This window comes from Sebastes umbrosus, chromosome 15 (genome assembly GCF_015220745.1).
Source record: "Sebastes umbrosus isolate fSebUmb1 chromosome 15, fSebUmb1.pri, whole genome shotgun sequence".
NCBI classification, from domain to species: Eukaryota; Metazoa; Chordata; class Actinopteri; order Perciformes; family Sebastidae; genus Sebastes; species Sebastes umbrosus.
The window spans coordinates 3,766,033-3,788,079 of record NC_051283.1 but is presented as its reverse complement, the minus strand read 5'-3'; the positions used below and the strand labels follow the sequence as shown (position 1 = coordinate 3,788,079).

The 22,047-nt window shown below is 40.7% G+C and overlaps 2 protein-coding genes across 5 annotated transcripts; one reads left to right on the top strand and one right to left on the bottom strand.

The window, feature by feature from the left end:
* Positions 1 to 224: 224 nt before the first annotated feature.
* necap1 (NECAP endocytosis associated 1) lies at positions 225 to 9,946 on the bottom strand. 2 transcript variants are annotated; one of them, XM_037795599.1, is made up of 8 exons: positions 9,762 to 9,946; positions 7,649 to 7,749; positions 6,639 to 6,752; positions 6,430 to 6,511; positions 5,923 to 6,031; positions 4,609 to 4,756; positions 4,276 to 4,369; positions 225 to 1,851 (listed from the first exon to the last, which is right to left on the bottom strand). In XM_037795599.1, exons 1-8 carry the CDS (start codon positions 9,854 to 9,856, stop codon positions 1,797 to 1,799), a joined length of 798 nt encoding a protein of 265 aa, XP_037651527.1. In that variant the 5' UTR covers positions 9,857 to 9,946; the 3' UTR covers positions 225 to 1,796. The 2 variants fall into 2 exon arrangements, with proteins under 2 accessions (XP_037651527.1, XP_037651529.1); XM_037795601.1 differs by having other exon boundaries at positions 6,648 to 6,752; positions 9,762 to 9,942.
* A 947-nt stretch (positions 9,947 to 10,893) lies between these two features.
* On the top strand, positions 10,894 to 21,734 carry LOC119503344 (epsin-1-like). 3 transcript variants are annotated; one of them, XM_037795068.1, is made up of 11 exons: positions 10,894 to 10,987; positions 11,571 to 11,705; positions 11,859 to 11,932; positions 13,219 to 13,374; positions 14,323 to 14,451; positions 14,764 to 14,884; positions 15,018 to 15,193; positions 16,013 to 17,303; positions 18,609 to 18,755; positions 19,201 to 19,359; positions 19,860 to 21,734. In XM_037795068.1, the coding sequence occupies exons 3-11, from the start codon at positions 11,864 to 11,866 to the stop codon at positions 20,420 to 20,422; spliced, it is 2,811 nt and encodes a 936-aa protein (XP_037650996.1). In that variant the 5' UTR covers positions 10,894 to 10,987; positions 11,571 to 11,705; positions 11,859 to 11,863; the 3' UTR covers positions 20,423 to 21,734. The 3 variants fall into 3 exon arrangements, with proteins under 3 accessions (XP_037650996.1, XP_037650995.1, XP_037650997.1); XM_037795067.1 differs by having other exon boundaries at positions 11,824 to 11,932; XM_037795069.1 differs by lacking the exon at positions 19,860 to 21,734 and having other exon boundaries at positions 11,824 to 11,932; positions 19,158 to 19,311.
* The last annotated feature ends 313 nt before the right edge of the window (positions 21,735 to 22,047 follow it).

The following is a 22,047-nucleotide window of genomic DNA, read 5'->3' as shown; positions in this document are numbered from 1 at the left end:
TAGTTCAGTATTTAGAACTGAAGGTTACAGCTCCCTAAACATTTCCCCATCAAAAAAGCCTCATGGTCATTTCACAAACATGTAAAAGCAGGTACACTGATTGCATGTGCACTTCCACTGTTATTGAAACGTTCTCCAAACTGCCCTCAAGTCTGTTTTCTCTTTAACAGAAAAGTGGTTGTTACAGAAGGAGAGCATGGGAATGTAAATCTGGTGGACATTAATAGTTTCATAGATATTTAATGGAAAAAGTGAAGCAGATATTTACTTGCCAACCATCCTCACATTACATGTTTTCTCTGATGATCTCAGAAATGGTCTTCAAGGCTAAATAGGACTCGTCCTGCTCTGCTTTACCTCATTTATTCTATTATATTCTATTAGAAAATGGGCACTTTAATTGAAAAAATTGATTGGGGGTGAAGAAGGCCTCTTAAGTATTTAAGTAGTTTTAATTTACTGCCAGCAGATGGACGCCAATCCATCGTTTAAATTCAGCAAAATATGTTTCATTCTTAGCTTATTTCATTCTTTAAAAATAATATGCAGTAAAATGTAAATAATTGACAGTAATGATGAACACATGTCTGGATTTGGCTTTCAGTGTTACAACAAAAATAAGCCACCCAGTGAGCACAAATATGATTTTACATTGTAAACATAAACTTATAGATTTAATACGGCAGAGGAATGTTAATTCACGCCATCTGAACATATCTATAAACTTTCTTACCTACTGTATGTAAGCTCAGTGATTTTATGAACACACTAAAATACTGTACAACGGATAATTCCTGGTTCATGTGGTGATAAATACCCGATAGAAGGCATGATGAAAGGTTGCATCTGCATTCGTTTGAAATCAATTTTCATATCCCATAAAGCAAAGCTAATCTGAACATTTTGAAGTTGCATCTTGCATTATCATCATGTAATGAAACCACGCTTTAGACCTACAGTAGTTGTTGTGGTTTTAAATACAGATTTTTTGAGACATGACAAGGCCGTACTACTCCGCAATTCACAGTGTGGCGATGGGAACGAGTCATTTAATCCCCCGTTCAGTCTAAAAAATCTTTCTTTTCATAGTTAAAACTCTTGTAAATGAGGTTAAAAAAAAAAATGTAATGCATCTCAAACTGTTCTTTCTTTAGGATTTATATCTAAATAAATTATTCTTTCAAAATTATTTCAGGTCAAATGATGAAACCTCAATTTCATTAGAAATAATAATGCCGACGCACAAAAATAAGATATAAGCACCAATTTTAGACGAATAAAGAAACTGTCTTACAGTTAAAGTAGCCTTCGCTAATGCTGAGCTTTTTCAGCTCTTTGCACATTATTCACAGCAGGTTACAGAAAGCACTGGGGGCCTTCTCTCCAGGTGTAGCACTCTGCAGCGCCTGCAGGGGGAGCCGTCGCAGTGAGAAAAAACCTTCCAGATCAAAAGATTAAAGCTCTGCTCAGAGAGCCATCTACCGGGGAGGCGATGCAGACACATAGAAGAGGAACACCTGCTACTCAGGACGTCACATATTAGCCCTTAAATATTTGTTTGTTTTTTTGGAAATGGCTTATATCATGTGATGGCTTTAAAACGGATTAATGCTTCATTTCCTGTTAAGAATATTGGAAAGAACTCTTTCTTTCTTAATGAGTTGTTTTCTACAGCTCTGTGGAGTTCTTTGCTTTGGGATCAAGTGTGTGGGAGTTACTCTCAGTGTGATGCACAGGAAGCTACAGACACGGATGCAGGTGAGATGGAGATCACGACCGACGTGACGGCCGACGGCTCAAAACTGGATCCAGTTTCCAGCGTTCTGCGGGGGTGATGGTGGCAGAACGGAGCTGGAAACACAGAAACTGAGGTTAGTATTTTTTCTATGTATTTAGATAACATTATATCACTTATTAAAGGTCCCATATCGTGCTCATTTTCAGGTTCATACTTGTATTTTGTGTTTCTGCTAGCACATGTTTACATGCTGTAATATTAAAAAAACAACTTTATTTTCCTCGTACTGTCTGTCTGAATATACCTGTATTTACCCTCTGTCTGAAACGCTCCGTTTTAGTGCATTTCAACGGAATTGCGTTGCTAGGCAACTGTTTAGGTCCATGTTTACTTCCTGTCAGCTGATGTTATTTACATACACTGCAACAGGAAATAAACTGGGACACATTGAGAATGTTTATGTTTAAAACCGTGTACTGATTTATATATTGTATATTTGTGACATCACAAATGGACAGAAATCCTAACGGCTTGTTTCAAACACTCAATTTCTGAATACGGGCTGTGTGTATTTCTCCATATATTTAGCGTTTTGATAGTTTAACAGTATTTATATAGCACTTAAACCTGCTTTATAATATAAAAGACATGAAGATCTCACTTTTTACAATATGGGACCTTTAAAGGACAATAGCAGTGTTTTTCGTGTTATCACCTTTCTCTCTACAAATACGACGGCTGCATCAGAAATTCCTTACTGACATACAACCTTAGTATGAAACCAATAGTACTAGAATCGCATACTATTTTTGGTGAAATGTTACAGTTTGCAAACGCTGGACACTATGGCGGTATAAATATCCCACAATGCAATGCGGTAGTGACGACAAAGTTCATAACAGAGTGTTGACGGACAGCTCTGTAACGTCTTCAATTTAAGCATAAGTAGAGTAAGATGTCACTTTGGTAGGCGTAATACAGTTTTTAAAGTAATTCGGACTATGATTCTCACAAACGTTGTTTTGGTCACATGAGGTTGGCACGTGTTACCATGGTTACGCGTCTCCAACCGGCAAGGAGGCTCTCAGGAAGTGATGACGTAAATTACAGTTCAGTGCGTCCGAAAAGATACATACTGCTGTTTATCCATAAATAAGTATGTTGATCGATAGTCCACATATTGAGTATGTAGTGCATAGTATGCGATTTTGGACACAGCCATTATATGACTTAATAAAAGGAAAATACCAGTGTTTTGCATGTTATGATCTTTCTTTGTACAAATAACTATAAACTAAATAAACTAAAAAGATGCCATTTTAAACTCAAATTTGTATAATATGCACAACATGTAACATATACAGTATATATATATGATTAATCCCATGATGGTCCATATGGTGAGTTCCTCACCGCGCTGTAGAGCTTCATCCACCAATCACAGCTCACCATGCAAGCAGCTGGCTCATCTGATTGGACGACCCACTTTGTACAATTTTTTACTTTTTCTGTTTTTAATGCAGAAAAAACTGAAGAGTTTTAATCTTTTCATCACTTCATGTGTACTTTATATTTTTGTAGATAAATGTTATTGTGTGTGTGTATATATACACACACTATGTATTTACTTGAATTACTTTGATAATTCAACCTTCACAGGTACTGCATGTACCCCTTTGAAAATGGCAATGCCAGTTTTTCCTCGCCAAAATTTAGCATAAGTTTGGAGCATTATTTAGCTTCCTTTGCAACAAGCTAGTATGACATTGAAAAAGACAGTGGAACGGTTTACCACTCACTGTCAAATCTCCCCCATCTTTTTACAATCACGTTTGAGTCGCCTTAATTATAAATATGACTGTATTAGATCGGCAGAGATTAATCGATTAATAGTCAACTAAATAATCGGCAACTATTTTCATAATAGATTAATTGGTTTGAGTCATTCTCGAAAAAAAAGTCATCTTGGGCTTTGGGAAATCCTGATCACCATTTTATAGACCAAACAACTCATCGATTAATCCACAAAATAATCGACAGATTAATCGACAATGAAAATAATTGTTAGTTGCAGCCCCTAGACTATATGATTGCTTTATTTTGTCTGTTACAGTTATTTACCAATTTATCTTCATTTAAATCATTTAACTGTATTTTAAAAGAACTTTTATTTGGTGTGGATGAACTTTGCTGACCTCAACCCCCATCCAAAACCTTTGGGATGAAATGGAACGCAGACTGTGATCCAAATCTTATCACCCAACATCAGTGTTAGACCTCACTAATGCTATTGTGGCTGAATGGGAACAAATCCCTGCAGCCATGTTTCAAGACATTGTGTAAAGTCTTCTTTTTTTCTTTATTTTTGTTTTTATTTTTGTTTTAATTATGTCTTAATGTTCTTTAGCACTTTGTCGCAATGTTGATTATTTGTGTAAAGCACTTTGAATTGCCCCATTGCTGAAATGTGCTATACAAATAAACTTGCCGCGCCGCTTTACACATGGCCACACATCGTGTATATTACAAAAAATTACCTTGCAGGAGCGGAGAAGTCTCCCCAAAGATCTGAACTAGGGTTCGACTGAAGCACTGTGTTAGAGTTACTACTGTCCAGCTCCAGCAGGCAGCCTGACAGAGACACAGGGAGACATGAGGAGCTCATTAACAGCAGCTTCAAAAACTGACACACATTTCACTTCCATTTCCTGCAGCCTGAAGCTCTAAAACGCACGACTCATTTGACAAGCAGCTAATTAACACAGTGATAAAGGAAATAGGTCACTCCTGGAGGTTAAAGCTGCACAAATTATTTGCCCAAATTAAAACAGCCTGGTGCAGCTTTAGTTTCGACAGAGAGTGCCATCTACCTGTTGCCATGTCTCCCGTCTGGGGGACTATGTTGTGATTGGATGAGCCGGACAAAGGAGGCGGGGCTATCTTGCCTCCAGGTGGTGGTGGGAGGAGTCCAAACCCTCCTGAACCTTGTGGGCGGGGTTTATCCCTCTTTTTACCTTGCTAGAGACAGAAAAGAAAAATGAGGTCTCTCACACTTTCACGAAATTTAGGAATGTTTTTAACTGACAGTTGTTGTTTTTTACATGACTGTCATTTAGCTTAATCCCTCCTAACACAATTGAAAAACTTTTTTATTTGCTTGTTTTATCCCGTGTCTTTGTTTCCCTGATGCAAAACCAAATGCCCTTTGAGGACAAATGAAGTAATTGATTGATTGAGTGTTGACTGAAGAAGAGGCTCTTAATAAACTTCATTTTTAAAAGGGACTATTTGTAACTTTCAGAAATGCTTGTTAACAGCGACACCTGTGGCCGTGAAATCAATGAAAGTCAGCGTCGAGCTCGCGCTTGCTCGCTCTAAATATACCTGAACGAGCATCGCTAAAAACAGTGAGGCGACACACGTCAGCTAAAACCACAATATCACTCTATATTTCAGCTGCTTGGCAGTAATGTTAGCTGACCAGACGAAGGTCTCTCCATGAACATGATTTAGATCTCATCCTAGTGTTGGCTTTTCCTGCCTCAGCACAGGCTGAGGCAGCGGGGCTCTGCAGCGAGTAACTTGTCGTCTCCGCCCGCAGCCGGAGTGAACAGGGAGACACCGGCACCCGGTCGGTAACGAGACGTTAAGGTTTCTCTCTGCAGAGCCCCGTCACTTCACAAGACACGGAAAACCTGTGTTGGTCTGGAGGAGCTGCAGCAGTTATTTCTGCCCAAACATCCACTAGATATTCACTAGATATTCTCAGAGCTAAACTAACTCTTCTGCAGTGTGTAGTGAGCGCGCGTTCACGTCTAGAGGTGGAGCGAGCATATGCGAGCGCGCATGTGTCCCGACCCGGTACATTTATACGCTTAAAAAGTTACAAACAGTCCCTTTAAAGAGTGGATGGAAATTATGACTTGATTTGTGAATTACAGATGGTCCTCAACACTTCACATCTCCAGTTACACTCCGTTTTGTTTTATAGGCAGCATAAAGTTATTTCTTAAGAGCCTAATAAATGAATGTGTCGTTTCTGATTTACTTTGACTGCTTGCAGTCTAATTCAATTATAAAACCACAGACTATAAGACCATCCCTTTCTCCACTTGCCAACAGTCTAAATTCATTTAAAAATGCTTTGAAAATGAAGTAAAATCTAGACATGTTGGAGTTCTTACCCCTATGTTGAGTGTGATGGTCTGTCCCTCTTTAAAGCCCAAGTCCAGTTTTGGTCCTGAATCCCCGAGCTGGGCGTTTTTACTGAATTCATTCTCCTGTTTCACCCATCTGCAGGGAGGCAGAGACACACACATATCCAGTAGGAACCATCAGCACGGATACACAAATAAAACAACGCGTCTCAGCAGTTTCCAGGAAAACTAAAGCAACACAGCTTTCCACAAGTACAGTACCGCATACTGTATCCCAAAGACAGCATCTTGTTTTGGCATGGACTGCTTATGCTGCAGAGGGTTGAGGGACGAGTATAGGACAAGCTAACACTGTCAATACTTTGGAAGGAAAACTATGATGTTCAGTCCTGTATTTATTGCTGTGAATGTACATGCTTTTAACCGGACTCAATGTTTTCTTAACATTAAGTGTGAAAGTAATCCTGTTACATTCATTACAAAGAGAAGACATTGATCGCCATTTTACCCTGAAACCACCCAGTCACCGCTTACTTGAAATGGTCCTGCAAAGCCACGTTGAAATCAAAAGCGTCCCCTCGGTCCCCGAAGCCAACTCCTATGAAAGCACTGCGACCTGCGGACGACAGGTGGTGACGTTACAGTGACTGACACCAACAACAGCCAAGATTAAGTTCTTCGTGCTTAGAATAAGATTTAGGGGCCTTGAAACAGGCAAGCTTTGACATTCGTCATTTTCATACCATCCTCACCGTTATCGTCCTGTATCCGCAGAACAAAGTATCGGCTGGAGTCGCTGACCGTTTCCATCGCAGCACCGGGATACTCCTTGATTGGTGCCTGGGCAAACAGCTCCCCTACAGGACACGAGGGGAAAGGACAAGAGATAGCGAGCCATGTGTCAAAGACAGTGAACCATCCATCCATCCATTTATCAATGGATTTTCTAAACTGTTTGTTTGTCCTGGTTAGAGGACAGGTAACCAATATATCACAGGGCTTCTGACTGATTTGTCCTGGGAAAGTAATGTACAGTTAGTAATGTAGTTGATAGGGCTGTCAAAGTTAACGCGATAATAACGCATTAATGCAAATTTGTTTTAACGCCGCTTATTTTTTGTAACGCTTTAACACACCTTGCGATGTTTAGGTTGAACTGGGCTAAGTTTTAAAGCTAGAGTGAAGGAGGCTAAATAACGCTCCAAGCTTACGCTAAATTTTAGCAAGGAAAAACTGGCATGGCCATTTCCAAAGGGGTCCTTTGACCTCTGACCTCCAGATATGTGAATGAAAATGGGTTCTCTGGGTACCCACGAGTCTCCCCTTTACAGACATGCCCAGTTTATGATAATCACATGCAGTTTGGGGCAAGTCAAAGTCAAGTCAGCACACTGACACACTGACAGCTGTTGTTGCCTGTTGGGCTGCAGTTTGCCATGTTATGATTTGAGCATATGTTTTATGCTAAATGCAGTACCTGTGAGGGTTTCTGGACAATATTTGTCATTGTTTTGTGTCGTTAATTGATTTCCAATAATAAATATATTTGCTTAAAGCAGCATATTTGCCTGCTCCCATGTTTATAAGAGTATTAAATACTTGACAAATCTCCCTTTAAGGTACATTTGAACAGATGAAAAATGTTTGATTAATCGGGATTAAATATTTTAATGGATTGACAGCCCCTAGATATTGATTATATCACATACTGGAGTTATAAGATATACTGTAATACACAATGAAGTCCTCATACCTGAGATCTTGTCCTCCAGTTTGATGAATGCCACTTGGCCCTTGGCTGTGACCCTCATTCTACCAGACCAGTCTGGAGTATCCAGCTTCCAGTCAGCTGCCCTGTAGATAAAACAAGGTCTTAAAATTCTACTCATAACAATTGATATATTAACTGAATATTGATTTCCATTTATTCTTACTATACAACTACCTGTTTCACAAAAATGATGTTGCATATTTTACAATGGAAACCCTAAAATGACGTAATGTCTACTTGTGAACCTACATAACAAGGCTACGTTCCAAATCACATACTTTCGTTCATACTGCAGCTGCCCGTTGCATGCAGTATACATACAGTTGGGACATACTACTTCGTCAAAAACCTTGTGCCTTGAACTTTGACCCTCTCGCTCGTATATCTGCTGTGCAGAGGATTGTGGGTCAGAACAGCCAGAAAAGCATGTTGGGTTGCATACTGCAAAATGCGACCAGATGCAGTATGCCAAAATACATCCTGGTATTTTTGGCATACTGCATTTGACATACATAGTACGTATTGGGACATACTAAATCTTTTTCTGGCATAGTAAATTGTATGGTAGTATGGATATTGGAATGTACAGCAGGTTATGGTTTGGATGTGAGTTAAAAGCAAAGACAGATTTGTGTTTCATTTGAAGGAGATATAAGGAGGTGAAAGTATCCAGTACTTTACTTATTTTAAGGATCGTTAGAGACATAAAGTGGTGAAAGTATCCAGTATGTTGCTTATTTTAAGAATCTTTCGAGATATGAAGGTGAAAGTATCCATTATTTTACTTGTTTTAAGGATTTCTATAGATATAAAGTGGTGAAAGTATCCAGTATTTTACTTGTTTCAAGGATCTTTAGAGATATAATGTTGTGAAAGTATTCAGTTGTTTTGCTTATTTTAAGGACCTTTATATATAAGTGGTGAACGTATCCAGTATTTTACTTATTTTAAGGACCTTTAGATATACAGTAAGTGGTGAAACTATCCAGTATTTTGCTTATTTTAAGGACCTTTAGATATAAGTAGTGAACGTATCCAGTATTTTACTTATCTTAAGGACCTTTAGAGATATAAAGAGGTTAAAGTATCCAGTATTTTGCTTCTTTCAAGGACCTTTAGAGATATGAAGGTGAAAGTATCCAGTATTTTACTTATTTTAAGAATCTTTCGAGATATGACGAGGTGAAAGTATCCAGTATTTAAATTATTTCAAGGACCTTTAGAGGTATTGAGGTGAAAGTAGCCTATCCAGTACACAAGAAAAGTTGAAAAAAGTAAATATCTTTTAATCTCTCGCATCCCTTTAATCATCTTGTGTCCCTTCAGGTTTTTCTTGGAAACCACCAGCTTAAACTGATTTCAAAGTACATATGTATTTATCAATTAATAGTGGGTTTATAGGCATGAATATAAAGGAAGGTAAACATTCACACTTATAACCTCTCTTTGTAATGTCTAAAGTCGTCCTGTACTAAAGTGATCTGAAATGGGACAAACATCTATCTCTCCTGTGAGGGTGCTGGTGTCCATATGGATCTGTTTATTCTGACTGTTTGCTGTGATCTGTCCCTGCATGTCCACCCAGACACTGTTGACAGATCGTCTGCATATCTACCACAGGGTACATCATAAAGTTTCAATCTGTAACGACAACCTCAATCCAAAACTATCCACGCAGAAAAGCCTGAGAAATGCTTTTTTGTCTCAGTTCAATAGTGTCCCTGTGTAAAAGAGGACATCCAAGCTGTGACAGCAGCGAGTGGGACTGTCCTGGCAGACCGCCCGCATCGACCCGGCACGATGACAAACCCCCCCGTCACATCTCTGACAGCTCAGCCTGCTGGGGACAACAAAGCGGCGCAGAGAAGCGACTCCGTTAACCGTCAACATACTAACACCTGGAGACGGATGTTCATATCTCCGCTCCTCCATAAACACACAACATGAAGCCCCTCACAGAGTCGTGATGTGTAAAGCGTGCTCACAGAGCAGTGAGAGTGAAATGCCCGCATCCCGTCACAGACACACACCGAACACCGTTAAACACATACTGTATACAGCATCTCGCCGTCGACCACCGGCGGTTCTCCGTTACCTGTATGCCCGGTTTGAGGCTCTCGGCGGGATGCGGTAGACGTTGACTTCGGGCTTCACGCACAGGATCGACTCGTACTCGCCCTCGGCCGCCATCTTGATTCAACTGTTATTGATGTGGGAGTTGATGTTGATGTTGATGTGCTGCGTGTGACTCATTTAGTCACTCTGCTCTGTTCAGAGAGAGAGAGAGGGGGCTCTGTGAGGGGGGTGTGCGTGTGCGTGTGCGTGTGCGAGTGTGTGTGGTTTGCGTGCTAACGGTCAGACACCGTCACCGTCAGCTGAAGCTTGTTTACATTTGTCCTTTGATATTGCAATATATTGTTATTAATTTGTTTTTTATTTGTTTGTTTGTTTTATTGATACAACAAACATTAATTACTTCTTTATTGTTTTCTTCCATTTACATGCATGTTCTTTTTTAGATATCTATATATTGTAATTTGCTTAATGAATTGTATGTATGTATATACATATACATATATATATATATATATATATATATATATATATGTATATATATATATATATATATATATATGTTTTTGTTTTTATTTTGTTCTTTTTTTATTTTTATTTATTATTGAATTGATGCTTTGGCAATATTGTTCACTTGACAGTCATGATCAATAAAGCTCACTGAATTGAAGCTTGTTTACGTTTATCCTTTAATATTGCAATATATTGTTATTAATTGTTTTTTTTATTTGTTTTTTTTTTGTTTGTTTTATTAGATAGATAGATAGATATCATGTGGGGTTTTTTTTAGTTTTTTTTTTTTACATTTATCCTTTGATATTGCAATATATTGTTATTAATTTGTTTTTTATTTGTTTGTTTGTTTTATTGACACAACAAACATTAATTACTTCTTTATTGTTTTCTTCCATTTACATGCATGTTCTTTTTTAAATATCTATATATTGTAATTTGCTTAATGAATTGTATATATGTATATATATATATATATGTGTGTGTTTTTGTTTTTATTTTGTTCTTTTTTTATTTTTATTTATTATTGAATTGAAGCTTTGGGCAATATTGATCACCTGACAGTCATGATCAATAAAGCTAATTGAATTGAATTGATTTGAAGCTGATTCACTACCCAGAATGCATCAGAAATGTTAATAACTGCAGGTGGTGCTGAAAACGGCGGAAGCGGAAACGGTCGTCGTGTCGTGTCGTGTCGTCTCCTCCTCGAAGACTCCTGAAGATCCTCTCAGGGTTAGTCTGATATTTATGCTGCAAAATACGCACATTTAATGCTCCAAATAACGCGCTGCGAGTGCCTGTTATTTTGGACTAAAAAGCGGCGGCTGTTTCTCTAAATACAACCCTTCATCTGACCGCTACAGTCTGATGTGTATGCTGATGTTTAGCTGCTCGACAACAGCGTCCGCACCGTTAGCCATATTGACGGCTGCTGCTCGTCTCTAGTCGCTCTCCGAGGTCCTGAACACACCACATGTCAATCCACACAGATACACGATACTTGTCAGCACGTCGATTTACAGTTGATATGACTCAGACTGATCATCCAGGTGCTCTATAAATGAGGTTTAAGGCTCATATTTTCAGCCCCAGGACGCTGGCAGCTAACTAACTTAGCATGTAGCTTAGCCAGAAAGCTAACCCAGAGGAGGATCTGTGTTTTGTCGCAGTGATTATGACAAACTGACACATACTGCAGGTGTAGGCACACCTTTAGTGCAGCTTTGCAGCTCATATTTGTAAGCTTGCCATTGTCACCCAGTGCCAACACACGCCTCAGCTCTTTTCTTTTATGTTGACTGGTTCCTCCCTGCAGCTGTAGGATCTGGTTTCTGTCATCCTGAGACGATCAGTGCAGTCAGGAGGAAGAGAGAGCAGCAGGATGTTCGCTCACTGAGCCAGCACTCAAGCAACATAGAATACATCTTTGACAGCAGTCACTTTACAAAAGGTATGGGGGTTTGTATGTGTGTTTATGATGTTTGATTGTGTGTATGTGTAAGCATATGTGTGTGGATCCTTCTTCTATGTAAGCATGCAGCATTGTTTACAAGTTTTCTCTGAATCAGATTGCTGGTGGTTTGATTCCCCACCTCCCCCTTAGACACCATGACGTCCTCTATGCTCCGCCGACAGCTGAAGAACCTGGTCCAGAACTACTCTGAGGCAGAGGTCAAGGTAATAGAAACTGAAACCAATCCATTATTTCCATTATGTCAGCTACATTTTTCGTCTAGCAGGAAATAAAATGCTTTCTCATTGTATTCTTTAAAGGTCCAGTGTATAACATTTCAGGGGAGCAAAAAATGGAAATATAATATTCATAACTATGTTCTCATTAGTGTATAATGACCTAAAACTAAGAATCTTTGTGTTTTTGGTAGCTTAGAATGAGCCCTTCATATCTACACAGGGAGCAGGTCCTCTTCACGGAGTCCGCCATGTTGCTCCGCCATGTTTCCATAGTAGCAAAGAACAGTCAAACCAAACACTGGATCTAGAGAGAGCCTTTCACGTTTTTACGTAGTTTCTCCAACACGCGTGTGAAACTGCGATAACGTGAGCCGGGAGTGCAGAGCCGTGGTACCGCCAGCCGCCGTCTGACTTCCATTGCTCCTAAAGTAGTGTTATTACGGTAAGGATGGCCTCTGAGCGAGGCGAATGGCGTCACCACTGTTTTGCACTCAGTGTCTCACGTTACGGCAGTCTTGGAAACGGAGAAGTGAGCGGGAGGGGTACACAGTTGGTTGCAATCTGCAACCACACCACTGCCAAATCCTACACACAAATCCTTTAAGTCTAGTTCAAGATGCATTTTTTTCAAAAGGATTTTGGAACATTTTTACTTTTATTAGACAGTAAACGAGGGAAGAGAGTCGGGGGATGACATGCACCTTAAACCTGTATGCCACTAGCACACCCTAAGAGGACATTTTTTAATATCCAATTAAACATTTTAGAAGTATTGTGCATCATTTTATACACACTAATATTTGTCAACATATACAGTATATGGCATTTAAATTACAGTTGTGGTTTGGAGCAATTGTTGTCTGTACAACATGAGTTTGAAAGGATGTGCTCACCAAAGGGTCAGTTGAGTTGAAAGTTATAGGTGGAAGATCGATAGAAGAAGCCATTGATTTAATGTTTCTGCAGCAGTAAACTCACACAGTTCTCTTAAGTCTAAAATCGAACCTTCAGGTTTTTAGGTTCGGGGAAATATGGATAAACGCTAAAATGCTGATCTGGTGAAACATGATTGGTAATAACCTGGCAGAACAGATTATTTATGATTTTTTGTTAGCGGGATAAAATGAGATGAGGATGCTACACTGTAATCGGTGCAACGATTTCTAACTGTGAGCCTTTTTTTTTGCCACAAGCTGGCATCTCTGACCTTTGGACTGCCGCCACCATATATTTCCTACACACTGACATTTCTTGCTTTGCTTCCTGCGCAGGTGAGAGAGGCGACGTCTAATGACCCATGGGGCCCGTCCAGCTCTCAGATGGCTGACCTCTCCGATCTCACCTACAATGTGGTGGCCTGCAACGAGATCATGACGATGCTCTGGAAGCGCCTGAAAGATGACAAGAACTGGAGACACATCCATAAGGTATCAATAACAAACAATGCACAATAAGTGTATCATGTAACAGGACTGTGGTTAAAATGCCATTTCAAACAGACATTATTGTGAATGTTAATGTCAAAACTTAAGATTTCCGTCTATTTATAGAAACAGGACATTTTGTAAAGGCTGATGGGGCCTGTAGCACCAGACTCCTGTTGTGTATCAAGATGGATGAGTTATAGATAATAATTAATTAAGGCTAATAAGAGCACTTATAGATTCATCAGTAGCTTTCCTTTTGAAACAAGGGCTGTGGCCAATATTATCAACATTTCTCTCGTCTCTGACAATAAATACATAGTTCCATCTTCTCTTATTACTTAGCATTTCATACACAGACTCCTTTTGATTTAGAATTAAATGTTAGAATATGCGATCAAAACCAGGATATTCTGCAGTAGAATGACTATTCATGTACAAGGATACCCAAAGTTTAAAAGATTAAAATCTTAACATTGCATTGTTAACCAGCGCAGCAGTTTTTAACTGTTCTAGCTCAACTGAAATTTATTGCCATTTAGTGAAAGGAAAAACTCTCTGTTCCATCCTATGACATGATTTATTTATCTGGTCTTCAGTAAAGATGTAAACTGCACCACATATCTGCTATTAAGTTACTGGTATCACCAACTCAGGAACATGACAGACCATTTGGACTTTGCCAGTCATGTGACTTTGTATTGGCCCATCAGTTACACTAGTGTCCTCTACAAGCATTGTGTCTTTTGAAGTTTTTGCATATTGTTTATCCTTTCCTGCAAAATCTGTGATTTTAAACGGATTTTGTTGTTTTGTTTTATGAATTTCACACTTATATGGAACACAAAGAAACTGTTAAACTGTACAGATTGCCAGTTTGTTTTTGTTTCAGTCACATACATTTTTATTTCAGATAAATTCGTTTATTGTCATGCTTTTTTTTCATGCCAGTCCCTGACACTGCTGGAGTACCTGTTAAAGACCGGTGACGATCGCGTGCTTCTGAAAATGAAAGACAGCATCTACATCGTCAAAGCGCTCACAGAGTATCGCTTTATAGAAAAGGACGGCAAAGATCAGGTGATACTTTTAGTATCCATTTAAAGGTTGCATGCTATGCATTAAGTGTATCCATTACTGACACTATAATGTGCATATCATCATACTCCTTTTAACCTCTCGACCAAGTTTACAAATAAAGAGTGATAATGGATTCAGTCTACGTTTGGAGTCTCAAGCAAATGTAAGAATCCCTTGATTCAAAAGCTTTCAATGCTTGACACTTTCAGGCTTACAAGACTTTGAAGACAAGAAGTTTTCCTGGCTTAGATAGGATTTTGCTCAAATAGTCAGAGTCAGATCAAAGTCTAATGTAAGCATATCTGTCCCAAGGGTGGAAATGTGAGAGAGAAGGCCAAAGTTGTCCTTGTTCTTATGGAGGATGATGATAAACTAAAGGAGGAGAGAGACTTTGCCCTCAAGACCAGAGAGAAGACATCAAAAAGTGCTGCTGGTGAGCCCTTCTGTCCTAAAGTATCACCGCTCAATACCCATTCTTTGAACTGTTTTAGTGTAATTGTCTTTATTTGTCTGTGTCTCTCCCACACAAAATCACATTCAATCTCTTTTCCATTCTTTCTAACCAGCCTCATCCGCAGACGCCGTTAAGGATCCCAATTACAAGCCATGCTACGTTGCCGGGGGCTCAGGGCTTCCATCCTTGGACAACATACCCTCGGTGGCCGACTTGACCGCCAGCTTCGCTGCCCGCAAAGAGGAGCGTATCAAACAGGAATTTGAGAAGAAAGAAACAGTTCGGAGGGTAGGCATATAGCAAGTGCATGAACACAACACCAGTGCAATGTAATGCAGTCGAGTACAGCAACACTACAAACCATAGCCTCAAAAATAACCATAGAGTTATATACTGTATACATCCCTTTCACAAAATCTCAACAAACTCAACATTCAATAACAAAGTTTCAGTCAAACAATGGAGCATTTGAAAAGATTTTTCAGTTTCCAATTGCAATCAATTACTTGGCTTAAACGAATCAGTTTGATCTTGTGGATCAACAGGAAAGGTTCAGTTACACCAAATAATGAAGCCAATACAGGGCTCAACAATAAGGATTGCCCGCTTGCCCGGGGCAAGTAAAATGCCACATTGGGCTAGTAAGTCTAGCAACTCACTTGCCCGATCAGGTGAGTGGTAAAAGATAATTAAACACATTGTTTTTTTTCTGGAGCTGATGATGGAAGTAGCTAACGGGTGAGCCATTTCACTTCCTTCTCATCTCTGTTGAGAGTTTCACATGCGCAGTACCAGATGGGCACTCGCGAGAAAATGGTGGAGGGTAAAGACAAAGTTTATGAGCTGAAGGGTAGGCGAGCATTTCAATTATCCTGGAAACAGGAGTTTAGTTGGGTGGCGTTCGAGGATGTGGGGGATTAATTTACTTAAAGTTTAAATATGACAATTAGCTTTGATCTTTGTTGTTATTTGATAACCTAACCGCTAAGGCAAGTAAAAACTGACTTTGGTCAAGTAGAATTCAAACCCACTTCACCAACATTGAAAACATTAACGTTGAACCCTGCATTAGTAAATGTTTGTGTTTTTTTTTTGCAATTGTAATAGGGCAAGTTGAGTGAAGATGAGTTGAAATGGGAGGATGCCGGCAAAGGCGGTGACGTTAAAGGAGGTGCTTGGGGAGGAAAGAAAGCAGAGAAGGAGGAGGAGGAAGTGGAGTCTGAGGAGGAGGAGGAGGAGGTGAAACCCGGCCCATGGGGAGCCCCCAAAGAACCTAAAGAGGCCGCAGATCCATGGGGCACACCCGCAAAACCTGACACAACTGACAAGACAGCCAGCAGCGATCCTTGGGGGGCTCCAACTAAAACTGTTGAAGATCCATTTTCAGCACCAAAAACGGATGAAGATTCATTTGCTGCTCCGAAGAATGGAGAAGATCCTTTCGCAGCACCAAAAGATGATCCTGATCCATTTAGTGCATTAAAAGATGACCCGTTCAACGCACCGAAAGATAGTTCAGACCCCTTCAATGCACCCAAAGACAAGAAAGATCCATTTTCTGCTCCAAAAGATAAACCAGATCCCTTCAGTTCATCTAACAATGATCCATTCAACGCCCCAAAAGATGATCCATTCAACTCCCCAATAGATGATCCATTCAACGCCCTAAAAGACGATCCATTCAACTCCCCTAAAGATGATCCATTCAACGCCCCAAAAGATGATCCATTCAATGCCCCAAAAGAGGATCCATTCAACACCCCAAAGGATGATCCATTTAATGCTCCAAAGGATGATCCATTTAATGCTCTAAAGGATGATCCTTTTAATGCCCCAAAAGATGACCCATTCAGTACCCCAAAAGATGATCCCTTCACTGCACCAGCATCAACACCCCCTAAAGAAGACCCATTTGCAGCACCACCATCATCTAAAGACGACCCCTTCACTTCTACAACACCACCTAAAGAAGATCCTTTCTCTGCACCAACTAAACCTACCCAAGGCGATCCTTTTGGCGCACCAACCACACCACCCAAAGAGGATCCTTTCTCTGCACCATCCAAACCTACAAAAGACGACCCTTTCGCTGCACCACCAACAACACCCCCTAAAGAAGACCCATTCACAGTGCCATCCAGTCCACCAAAAGATGACCCCTCAGATCCCTTCAATGCACCTCTGCTGAGCTCGCCTGAAGGCAGTGCAGATGCGTGGGGAGCCCCCGCTAGCTCTCCACCTGGCAGCGGGTCAGATCCTTGGGGGGCGCCATCCACTCCGAAGGAAACAAAGGGCGGAGATCCCTGGGGGGACGGGACAAGCGCCACATCACCCATTGATCATTCTGATGCATTTGGAGATGCATCCAAACTGGACAATGACCCATGGGGAGCCCCAGGTAAGAAACCAACAGATAGATGCTTCTAAACTCGAGGTTCACTTAGTATTTTTTCCTCCGTGTCCCATTGCCTTCTTTTACAAATGGAACATTCTCAGGTGTCATCAGAACTTTGATCACGTGATAACAAGTGGTCATATATTTTGATGGACGTAACCCCTTTGCCACCAGAATCATCCCAGGGGTGCGTGGTTGGGCTGTTGGAATATCTAGCGAGAGTCTATGGCTGTGGTTAACACTTTATTGGTGAAAAGGACCCTGAGTAAGAGATTGAAAGGGAACTGGAAGCAGACATCGGCTATCTATAAACAAAATCAAAACCAATCATAACGACTGGCAAGGGGTTCAAATTCATTGACCAGGAGTCAGTGGACAGTTGGGGAAAGATCAAGGAGGCCTTCTGCATCTAATGCCAGAGACCTTTCAAAGACGGGAGTTATGACCCTCCCCCCCACTTGTTAATACAGGACTGAAGTTCCTTACTTGGGTCACATGATGACACCTGGGCAAGTACCAGTTGCTGAAGAAGGCTGTGTGATACGGTTGAACGCTAAGTAGGGCAAAGTTAATGCAAAGTTTACGCAAATTAATTTTAACACCAATAATTTCTTTATCGCATTAACACAACTTGTTCGTTTGAAAATACTGGCATCCTAGGAAACTAGAAAAAACCCAAGGAATCCATCGGTACCAACCATGTCATACTAGCTTGTCTCGAAAGAGGCTAAATAACGATTCAAACGTACGCTAAATTTTGTAGAGGAAAAACTGGCATGGCCATTCTCGAAAGGGGTCCCTTGACCTCTGACCTCAAGATATGTGAATGTAAATAGGTTCTATGTGTACCCACGAGTCTCCCCTTTACAGACATGCCCACTTTATGATAATCACATGCAGTTTGGGGCAAGTCGTAGTCAAGTCAGCACACTGACACACTGACAGCTGTTGTTGCCTGTTGGGCTGCAGTTTGCCATGTTATGATTTGAGCATATGTTTTATGCTAAATGCAGTACCTGTGAGGGTTTCTGGACAATATCTGTCATTGTTTAGTGTTGTTAATTGATTTCCAATAATAAATATATATGTATATTTGCTTAAAGCAGCATATTTGCCCACTCCATGTTGATAAGAGAATCTTCTGTGTTTAATAAGCGATAATTGCATTTAACTATGGACAATCATGTGATTAATCGCAATATTTCGATTGACAGCCCTACTATCATGTGAACCTCATGTCTAGAGTATTTTATCACAGAAAGCCATTAGACTGAAATATTTGTCTACATGCTCTATTTTCCTATTTAGCTGCAGCTCCAGGCAGCACAGATGATGCGTGGGGTTCTCCTGCTCCGCCCTCAGACTCCTCCCCATCTAGTGACCCCTTTGGAGACGGAGCGTCTAAAAAAGGTGATCCATGGGGTGCACCGAGCAACGCCTCTAGCAACGGGACAGGTAAATGGCACTTCTTACACTCTTTCTGAATGCTTATTTCTGCGATCCATCCATTTATTCATGAGAGTTAAACATCATTGTCTGCTTTGTACTCAGCAATAAAATGCTCCGATCTGATTAAATCAACTAAATCTTTCCCTCTGCGCATTCTGCTAAAATTGATGCTTGTTTTTAATCAACAGAAGTCTATGTCAGCTGGCTTAGTGCTCAGCTGAGAACGGCGACTTTAACAACTTAACTGTTTGTGTGCCGGCGTCTGTCTGTTTCTATGTATGAATAGACACTTTTTTTCTCCTTTTCACCTCCATCTTCCCCATCTGTCAGCTGTTAGCTAACAATCCTAATCAACTAAACTTCTCTTCCGCTTTGCTCTCTCTTCCTTCCTGACCTTTTCCCCAAAAGAAAACACTTTTTAGAATAGAATTGGACCTTTATTGTATTGCAGGAATGCTATCATCAGCGCAGGTGGAGAATAGAAAGACTGCTTCGTTTCTGGGCTCTGCGGGGGCGTCGCTTGTCGACTTGGACGATCTATTTTCTTCAAACCCCAAACCCAAGCAGCGCCCCCTCGTCAACACGCTCGTCGCCCAGACACAAGCCATCGGTAAGGACAGAGAGAACGCTTCACTCTGGGTGACAAATACCATTTTTGACGAAGGCTTCATGTGGAATTATTTTGTGGTGCGCTTGATTCAAACGGATGCTTGGTCAACTTCAAAGACTGGAAAATCACTAAAAAAACAGTTGATTCAAATGTGTTCCACTACTCTTCAGCTGAGACAGATGGAGAGGGTCGGAGACAGTATGAGTGACAAAAATATAGGCTTGTATGGAACAGCTTATTGTGATTATGTGTTTTGCCTAACCACCTTCCCCCCGTGGTCTCGCTGTATAGATGTTGTGTGCGTGTGTGTGAGAATTAGTGACCTATTGAAGTTTAGTATAGAGATTAGTGTATATTAACCAGCAGATATTTAACTCTTCTCATCCCTTTTCTCTGCTCTGGTGCGTTTTCTCTTTGCTGGAATACTTCAAACTGTATATCCCTCCCTCCTTACCCGCTCATCCCTCCATCCCTCCTGTCACTCCTCCTAATTTTCCCAGGCGCTTTCAAAGCCAGGGGCCTGACCTCTGGCCGTGTGGTCAGATCAGGAGGTGTTGCTGGTGTGTCCCTTCCTGAAACATCAAACCCATACTGCAGTCCTTTTGGTTCCACCCTAGCCCCCTCCTTTGGTGCATCTCCTTCAGCTTTTGGAGCTGCTCATCCTCCCAGTGAAACTCCCTTATTTCAGCTACCGTCCCATAACGCGGGGGTATCTCATTCCGGTTTAAATAATATGCTTCAGGCAGCTCAGGTGGCTCCTCCGGGTTCAGGAACCGGAATGGTACAATCCGTTTCTGTGGGAGGGTGTCTACAAATGAACCCCTCTTTTGGAGGAACGGTGCAGTCTGGATCTCTGGTGGGGAATCCCTTGGCAAACCCCCTCCTATTGGGAACAGGAGTGGGTCAGTCCAGGTTCTTTGGAGGGAATTGCCCAGCAGGAGCGGCTCACTTGGGAGGATCTACTCCACAGGCCGAGGGGGGAGTCCCCTTCCAGCCACGGTTGCTCTCAAGCAACGGGCTGGGTGAGACGGCGAACAAAAACAACAATCCATTCCTGTTCTGACATGATTGATATGTAATCTTTTCCTGCCAGACACATGTATTATGTTGAATGACCACACTGGGTAGTTTTACATATATGTGTTGCAACCATTCTCCAAAATATAGCCAGAGGATATTAGATTGCTTTCCTACAGTATGTATCTTCCAGGCCGCCACTGAATTTTCCATCATAATTTAACCTTACAATATAATACAATGGTATTTCAAACTCGTATTGCAAGACTTAAAACTTAAAATGAATGAAAAAGATTATGTGAATTTTCTTGCATTCAAATGTTGCTTTTCAGTCATATTTCATTACATTTTCGGTCACATGTCAAAGCGTTCTCGAGCAAGACACTTAACCCCAAATTTCTCCTGAAGGCTGAGCCGTCGGTGTGTGAGTGAGTTTTTTTATTTAGATCAGATCCTGATGGGCAGGTCGGCTCCTCGCATGGCAGCCTCTGCCATAAGTGTATGAACGTGTGTGTGAACGGGTGAATGCTGACATGTAGTGTAAAGCGCTTTGAGTGGTCGGAAGACTAGAAAGGCGCTATATAAATGCAAGTCCATTTACCATAGATGTCAGAATATATCCTTGAATGCACCAAGAAAGAAGAGTTTCCAAAAACTTGGAGAAGCCAAAGACAAAATTCCACTGAGGTGGGCAATAAAGTCAATCTAACTATCTTATTATCTAACTCTTAATGGGAAATTCACTTGTGAGAGTCCCTGCTCTTAACTGAGCTAATAATAGCATTACTTTGATGGGTAGACTGAAATCACAGGGCGGCCTGGAAGGTAGGAAACAGCATAAACCTTTTCTGGTATAAAATGAGCAGTAGTTACACGTACACGACGTGTCCGGTGAAAACATGCAAAACTACATGTATGATCCTTTTGATTAAACCCGTCGGCTCCTCCTCAGCTTACACTCTCCTCCCTCCCCCTGAGATCTATACACATGCCCAACTAATATGACAGCCATGGTTTCAATGTATGCAGCATAACAGAAATACACTCAAAATATGTGTGAAATGTACTTTGAATCAAGTGTGAGAAGCAGAGAGAGCACATCAAGTGTGAGTGTCGATGTGGAAATACTGAAGAATTACTGTGGATGTGAGTGTTGACCTGTAAAACATTGACAGAGCTGATGTGGGACGGATGTCACTGTATGTTTTCGTTGAGTGTGTATGTGTTTGTACAAGGTGGAGCGTGTGTATGTATGTGTAACCTGCATGCATGCAGTGTGTGTGTGTGCGGTATATATTGTGCTAATGTAAATACTGGAAGTAATCACAGATAAACCTTGAAATATTCTGTATATTAGAGTCATGAGTAACTATTTATTGATTGATTTATTGCTTGATTATTTATTGATGCAGCAGCAGCGGCCTCCAATAAGGTTCTTTCATTATCAGACGGGTTGACCTGATGGTATTGATCACATGATCGGCTTCAATCTGATAACGGCTGTTCAAACACTGCATCATCAATCAACTCAGTAACCAATGGTGGCTTTCTCCTCCCTTTGTTCGTAGTCATTCTGGATTCATCGTGTAATTGAAGTCTCCGCTGTACAAAAACACCGAATTCGAACATATCAACCTCTTTAGTGCATGCAGTCTGAGTGGATCCTCCTCT